Source organism: Mastomys coucha, chromosome X (assembly GCF_008632895.1).
Source record: "Mastomys coucha isolate ucsf_1 chromosome X, UCSF_Mcou_1, whole genome shotgun sequence".
In the NCBI taxonomy this organism is placed as follows: Eukaryota; Metazoa; Chordata; class Mammalia; order Rodentia; family Muridae; genus Mastomys; species Mastomys coucha.
In genome coordinates this window covers 153,400,086-153,408,374 of record NC_045030.1, presented here as the reverse complement: position 1 = coordinate 153,408,374, position 8,289 = coordinate 153,400,086, and the positions used below count along the sequence as shown (strand labels likewise).

Sequence of the window (8,289 nt, the reverse complement as noted above, 5' to 3'; positions counted from 1 at the left end):
AGATATTCTTTTTCTCAGTCAACATTTTCTCTTTAAAGTATGATAATGAATCATTTCTTCTACAGGATTGGAAAAGTTACCATATTACAAGTCAAGAGGCTCTTAGTAATGCACACTATGAACATCATATAAGGCAACAATAAAGAAAATATTCTGTTAACTTCTGTTAAAAATAAGGACATTACATCTTACAAATGAGTGGAAAATATCAAAGTACCTTAAACCCCTCCGTTATTTGTATTAAGACAGACAGCAGTTACATTTTTCTCTCATGTTCTTACCTTATTCCTTTAATAGAAGAGGCTGTAAAATTCCACTCATGGATTTGTTTCTGCAAGTATAAAAGACAGAAATCAAGAGCTTGATTTTTCTCAATAAAGCATCATTTCTGATTTCATCCTATCATCAATTATTTCTTCTAGTTCATTTTCAATAGTGATTAGGGGTTAGAGCAATATACTTTGCAAAACTTGGAACACACAAAACATTTTCTGAGATATGAAAATTCATGCTTCTGATCCAGTTTTGAGTAAACAATATAAATTTGAAATATGTGGCTTGGGATAGACACACTCCACACATTAAGCAGTCTTTCATCTTCAGTCAACAGAGCAGGCAAACTCTGAAATAGGCTTAGGAACAGCCCACCTCAGTTATAAAAACATTTGGAGACGCAAGGCTGACAAACCTTATTTATCTTCATTTCAGTCTCTCCCTGGGCTCACAGCTAAACCAAATTTCTGTCTCCCTTGCACTTAGATGAGGCTATATGACAGCGTCCTGACCAATGGGGTGTGAGAAGTTCTTAAAAACCTCCATGAAAGCTGAGCAAAGGGGCATAAGTCTGTAATCCTAGCAATTAAAAGGCAAAAGATTGCCACAAATCCAAGATTGGCTTGATCTACATGGTAAATTGCAGGCCACCCACGGCTACATGATGAGAGCCTGGCTACTGTGTATTTAATATACACAGTGCAGGAAAATGCAAGCACATCATGGTAGCTCATCCTCATTAATGATTTCTAACTGTATTTTCAACAAAAAAGATTGCTCCAGAGTTAAATATTAGACAAGGTTAATGGTCTTCACTTGAGATTTGACTAAACTGCTAAGGTCATTCTAATCTGAATTTGAGACTCTGTTTATTTTACCATGCTGTATTTTATTTGTGAAGATAATGCTTATTTTCGCCTGATAACATAATCATTTGCATTTTTGCTAACAGGGAGGAAAAGAATCTTCCTTTGCTCAGCTAATGGTAGAAGTCCCCCCCACACTCCATGGAAACACATGAACAGCAAATAAACCTATCTAATGCGCTTGTCACATTCACTGTGCTTCATTACTACAGAATTTAAGAAAAAAAAAAAAGGGCTTTAAATAAACAGATGAAGATACTGGTATTACCACAACCCTGAAGACCCAGCTCAGCATTCTGTAATATTTATAATGGGCAATTATAATCATTAGTATAATATAAGCTTGTATAAATTTGATAGTAACTATCAAAGTTCTAAACATACATAGTCTGGAGTCAAGCAAGCCCATCTCTAAGATACAAACTGGCATGTCATTGGCAAGGGTGAAAAGTGGAAGAATGTTATTAAATATCAACAAGAAAGGTGAAATACAATAAATACATCTAGACTGAGAAACACACCATACAATAAGAAAACATAAGGAATATGACATTTTAAAAATCATGTGGCTGGGTGTATGCTTTGTGAAAAATTGTTCAGGATGTATAGAAATCTTTAAAAATAAGTTTCAAAAGAAAAAAATTGTTAGGCCAATATAAAATCACTTGGTTCACAAACCTATGACCTAAATTTGATTCCCAAATTGCACAGTGGAAAGAGACAACCAAAATTTGAAAGTTGTCTTTTGATCTTCATGCGCAACTGTGACTATGTACATATGTGTCTTTGTGTGTGTGTGTACATATACAGTATCATAATTTAGAAGTTAACCATGGGTACCTATTATTTCTAATACTACCACATAAAGTGTCCTATTTCAAAATCAAATCATTGATTAAATCACACAAAAGAAAATTCTAGGCTGGGCAGTGGTGATGCACACCTTTAATCCCAGCACTTGGGAGGCAGAGGCAGGTGGATTTCTGAGTTTGAGGCCAGCCTGGTCTACAGAGTGAGTTCCAGGACAGCCAGGGCTACACAGAGAAACCCTGTCTTGAAAAACCAAACAACAACAACCAAAAAAGAAAAAAGAAAAATAAAGAAGGAAAGCTCTAGTCATAATTTTTCCCTTACCATTTCTGTGGGTGAGACATGCCATAAAGAAACAGTTCTTTCTTCAGCTTCATTGTTGATAGAAACATAAGAAGGCTGGTAGATTTTGGTTGGCTCTATTACCAGAACCTAAAATAAAAGCACATATATAAGCATATGTGTGTGTGTATGTGTATGTATATAACACACCATATGTACCAATATGTACATATGCAAGGAAATGAAAAGTGAGTGGTTTTTCCATCAGTTATGCTATATATATATATATATCAAAACACAGCAGTCACATAGGTGACCCTGCCCAGTGAGGAAGTCAAAGAATTTGTAATTTGTACTCAACAAATCCTGAAGAGCAACTATTCCAAGTAAAGTTCTAGAAGCCAGGTCTATAACATGGCACACAAGTCCCTGTCTGCATAAAGGCCGTGTTCCATGGAGGGCACCCAGAACATCGAATATACAAAGCTATCCAATCTAATGCCACCTAACACTTCAAAAAGAGTAAGTCAGGAGCAGGGCAGTTGGGCTTCATCATACAGGGAGGGGAAACAAGGAAAGGGGAAAACATCTGAAATGTAAATAAAGAAAATATCTAATAAAAAATAAAATAAAAAAAGAATGGCCTGCTTGAAAAGGTGACAGAAGAAAGAAGGAAGTTACAGCTTTTGAGATAAATAAGGAAGTAGAAAGGTTGGCCAGCAAGTACCAGTATGTACATATGCAAGGAAATGAAAAGTGAGTGGTGTTTCCATCAGTAATGCTAGTTATTTGCTTAAGAACATGAAAGAGCAAAGAGGAAGAAAGTGAAGAAGAGAGAAAGAAGACAGATGGAGATGTAGTGGGGAGAGGATGAGGAAATGACTCTCCCAAACAAAACAACCAACATGTTTGTCATGGTAAACCTATGTAGAGCCTACACTAGTACCTGTTTGTTACCGATTTGTACCTATTTGAAACATTTTAAAATTAAAACAAGATTTTAAAATGTACTATCCGAAACAAAAAAAAATATATAAGCATTTTCAACAACTGCATTTTTGAGTAGTTGATAAAATTCTTTTTTTAAAAAAACTGAAACAAAAACTAAGTGAAAAGCTAAAACCAAGTCTGCTTTGTCAACAAGTTTTAAATATTAATTAGTAGCACTGGAGGCCAGCCACAGCTTAGGAGAAGGCATCTCTAAATTCCATGTTCAACTGTTTTTATGTTCACCCTATTATTTTGGAAGCAGATAGTTATTGTGTGGGGGGAGGTACTGTTCCATGTATTGGGAGACATTTAGCAGCCTACCTAGTCCTTATATCTTATTGACTGTCTATATTATCAACTCTTAGCCCCAGTTCTAACACCCAAAAATGTTTACAAATTGTGCCAAATGTCTCTTGAATGGAACAAAATTACACTGAGTCAAGAGAGATACTCGAGAGGACATGAGCAACTTTCCCCCAGAGTCTAACTTATCTGATTCCACAGAGGACTGTTATCCCAATATTCTAAGTTGCAGTTTTCTTCCATTTTAGTTTTTAAAAATTATGTAGCACAAACCTCTAATTTCTTTTGTCAATCTTAAAGGATTGTAGTTAGTCATATAGCTCAGTGTTAGAATTTCTATTTGCCTAGCATGTACCAGTTTTAAGGTTTGATCCCATTAAAGAACCAAACAAGCAACCCCCTGCCCAGTTAGCACATCTTACTGGAAATCTGAGTCCATTAGTAACTTCATTTGTTGCTTCAAAAATGATATCTAACCAGAAGTTAAGCCGTTCCTGCCTGGGTGAATGTTCTGTAATGGATTTCTTGAAGCGTTGAATTAACAGCAAGTTCTGAACTAATGACCGCAGGTACCTGGAAAAAAAATTACAAACCTCATAAGTTAGATTCCTAAAGAAACTGAAATCAATTCTAAACCCTTTAAAAGAAGCTTCTCAAAGCCTTATGCACTTCACTTTGCATTTGTCACGAGCTCTTCATAAAGTCACTGAGCAGACACATAACTGATCACAAGAAATGCAAACAGCAGACAAAATCAATACAACAAAATTCTAAAAGACAAGCTTTTTACTAACACTGCAATGTTAGTACATACTGTCCAATGGGTCTTGGCCTTTTGGCTAAGACCAAGCATCAGTACGACATCTAATTGTAGTAGAAAGCATGGGATAACTGTTTTAGAAAACAGAAAAAGCAATTACAAAATGGCAACATGTCAAACCCCTTTTAGAAAATTTTAAATAACCTTTATATTTTGAGGTATTTTTAGAAATAGTATACCAAAATCTGTATAGCCTTGATCCACTATGCTCTACTAACAACATCTTGCAAATTCATTGTACATTATCACAATCAAAATTCTGCCATTGCTAGAGTCAAGGTAGAGTTCATGCTCACCACTATTAGCCCCCCTTCATGTTGCTGTTCTACAGTAATAACTATTTCTTTCCTATTCCTACCCTCTCCCTCAATTCCAGCAACTGCTTATCTAAAACCTATAAAAACCTATAAAATCTATTTTTACTTATAAAAATCATAATCATCTGGCCAGGTACACTTTCATGTCACAGGAATACTTGATTCTGCTCACACTTTGCTGTCTTCAGGCAAACTGAATATTTGAAAATATAGTTGTCAGGCAATGGTGGTCACTCTCTCTCTTTCTGGCACTAAATAGGGATGGTTCATATGAAAGTATTATTTGAGGATGAACCAAATTATGTAGAAAGTAGAGCAGTTTCAACTCTAGCTGACTTGTTTGGGCCTTAGTCATCCATACTTGACACATTCTGGCCCTTGTCTAGATGCTAACATTGCTCTAAGCTTTGGAATAAGCTGTCTGCTAAGACTGTATTTTCCAGGGGCCATGCTAGACAGTCTTCACTAACAATAAGACTCATGTTGGAAGCCTTGGTCCATGCACCATAATAGTTTGACCTCTGGAAAAGCTGAAGACCGTAATATTAAGAGCAGCCATATGAACATGTTGTGCCTACATAGTTCATCCTAAAAAAAAAGCTGCACATCAAGGCTTATTGAACTTTCCTGGCTGTCAGCACTTTATCCCTGATATCACATATTGGTGATGGAATAATTATTCCCATCTGTACATATTATTCCACTGGGAGATGGGGAATTGAAAGTGTGTACATAATGTCTTCTAGACACATGTTACAAGTATTTTCTGCCATTATTAACTTAATCTGCATTATTTCAATGTAATAAGTCATAACAATGAGTCTAATAACATTTCTGAGTTCTGTTTAAGTCCTAAACACCAGACTGGCTTTTAGATACTGGGAATTCTTGATGTTAAGCACAACACTGTTAGTCAGTCAACCCAGGTACTAATATAAGAGCCTGGGGTTTCCTTTCTTTGGAGTCTACTCTATTTGGTCCAGACATAGCAGTGTACTTTAAGATTAGGATGCTATACACAGCAGCCATTCTTGGAGGGCTAGAGACCCAACGTGGATGTACTCATTCAGTTTAAGAACTTCCAAAATGATGATATGGCCTGAAAACCAAATGTGAGTTTTCTCAGACTGGAGAGAATAAAGATTGAAGAAATGAGAGGTAGGAATTCCTACCCTCAGAATCCAGTTGGCGTATTAGATGGGGAAGTAAGAAGTAGCAAGTGAACGCGGGCTATTTAATTTTTTTTTAAAAAATATTCAAGTCTGAGTCCTAATCAGAGAATCATAAATATGAAATGTTCAAAATCCCCACACTTTTTGAGTGTTGAGTCTACATATCTGTGTTTATTATAGCACTGTTCGCAGTAGTAGAATCATGCAATTAGCCTAGGTGTTCATCAGCAGGGAAAACATGGTATACATAAACAACTGAGTGTTCTCTGACTATGAAGAATGAAACTATATCATTTGAAGGAAAATGGATGGAACTAAAGATCATCAGGTTAAGCAAAATAATCCAGGCCATGAAGAAAAAAAAGTGGTAAATGTATTCTTAATTTTAGAAAAGACTTGAAAGTAAAATGAGTATTATTTTGGAAAAGGAAGGAGGTCAGAGGGAAGGAAGAGAGATGGGAGGAGGTAATGGGGGTAGTTACAATCATCATGTAGATCACTCATCAAGAATTTAACAATGAAATCCATCATTTTGTATAATTAACATACACACGAAATTTAAGTTTTGGATTTTGAAACAGTTAAGATTTGAGTTTGGGATGTTCAAGTAGTGAAGTCTATATAAATATTTAAAAATCCAAACTCCCAAATCTCAAGTGTTTTAGAGTTCCAAGTATTTCAGATAAGGAATATTCAACCTGAAATAGATCTGTACTTTAGAAAATTCAGATAACATTGATAAGAGAGAACACAAAATTAAAACTTTTATAAGGTCATCTCTTTAAGATAAGCACTGTCAATATCTAGGATAACATCTCTTTATCATTTACTCATTATGTAAGTGTCTACTAAGCATTTTTATGAGACTACAGTAATTAAGGAGATAACCAAAATTCTAATGAAGCTTCATGGATCTATGGGGAAGTCTAATATTGCCCATGCCTTTTCTATGAGTAGCATACCAGGTATACATTTTTAAATTAAAACTAGAGAAAAATAGTTCTCTAAGTATGGTTCTCCAAAAATACAGATACATTGTAGAGTAGCCAGGCAGTATAGCAACTGAGGAGGATGCTAACAGAATACCTTATATCACCACAAAGCCCACCATGGCCAGCAGACCACTGCATGCCTCCAGCTCAGGAATGTCATTTTCTTGGTGGTGCTTTTCAGCTTTACAAACACATATACATACTAATATCAAACATCATTTTGTTCTTGAAGACATAAACTCAAAAGAGTCAAGAGGGCTGACAGTCTAGTCTCAGGGATAGAGCAGACAAGGATACATTCCAGGTAAGCATTTATCTGTCTCTTCTACCCTGCACATAAATGCAATGAACTCTCAGAACTGTTATGTTGTTGCTCTTTTGCATTTCACATTTTCTCCTTGAATGAGACATTTCAGAACAGGATAAGATTGAAGACATGAGATTACTGGGCACAGATGGGACTTACCAGACCGGGGGTTTCAGTTTGAACAACCTCTCTGCTGCCTGGACAGCCTTCCCAATATCACTTGCCAACATGCTGACGGTGAAGAACTGACCTACATCCCAGTAATTGTTCATTTTCTCCAGGCTCCCTTTTCTTCCCAATAAACTGTTCAGCCGGACACCTTAAGAATTTGGATTTTGATATCATGAAAGAACATTCTAGTTCTGACATATTATATAAGACTTTAAGAAAAGGACAAGCAGGCAGGCATTTTATTTTGCTGCTGTCTCAGATATGCTATTGGAAAGTACTTGAAAAGCATCATTAGTTATTTGAAATACATACGCACCCACACGCCCCCCACACACCCCCACACACAAAATCTCAAGTCTTGCTATGTAGGCCTGGCTATCTGGAAGCCACTATACAAAACTATGTAAAATAGGCCAGTCTCCATTTAGGAAGATTCATCTGTCTCTGCTGGGTTCTGAGTGCTGGGATTAAAAATGTCTTGTCACTATACCCAGCAAATTGAACACATTTTTTTTTTTAATGTTCAATTTGTATAACTAAAACATAAATGCCTGCAATAATAAACAGCTTTACCTATTTTCCTTAGTTCCATCGAAGTTTCAAACTGTTGTCCAGAAACTATCAGCAAAACTGCAAGGTTAATTCCTGAATAAAGGGATGACTGAAGTTCAAACCCTTTGCGATACCTATAATTATAGAACCACCAAATTCTTATTACATCATCTTATTTTAAAGTAAAATGTGCACACAATAATACAAAATACATTCTCATAAAAATAATTATTACACTAATGTTTTCTAGTTCCTCCTATAATTGTAACAAACAGGTACATGCAGCATTAATGTTTTGACAATATAAGAGCAACACAGTAACTTACACCAAGAAGTTTTTGATTTTCATCCTTATATATTTTTTTTCACAGACATTAGGTGAGGGTAAGAATTTGGTTTATTAGCTGTGATAATTTAGAAAAGCATTCATCTCA

General features: G+C 35.7%; 1 protein-coding gene across 1 annotated transcript in view; it reads right to left on the bottom strand.

The window, feature by feature from the left end:
• Positions 1-8,289, bottom strand: part of Map3k15 (mitogen-activated protein kinase kinase kinase 15) — a 135,287-nt gene that overhangs the window by 38,676 nt on the left and 88,322 nt on the right. The window contains exons 8-12 of the mRNA XM_031383342.1: positions 7,877-7,989; positions 7,292-7,451; positions 3,947-4,097; positions 2,274-2,381; positions 282-331 (exon numbers count right to left, since the gene is read on the bottom strand). Of these exons, the coding sequence (XP_031239202.1) occupies positions 282-331; positions 2,274-2,381; positions 3,947-4,097; positions 7,292-7,451; positions 7,877-7,989 (582 nt within the window). The remainder of the gene's footprint in view (positions 1-281; positions 332-2,273; positions 2,382-3,946; positions 4,098-7,291; positions 7,452-7,876; positions 7,990-8,289) is intronic.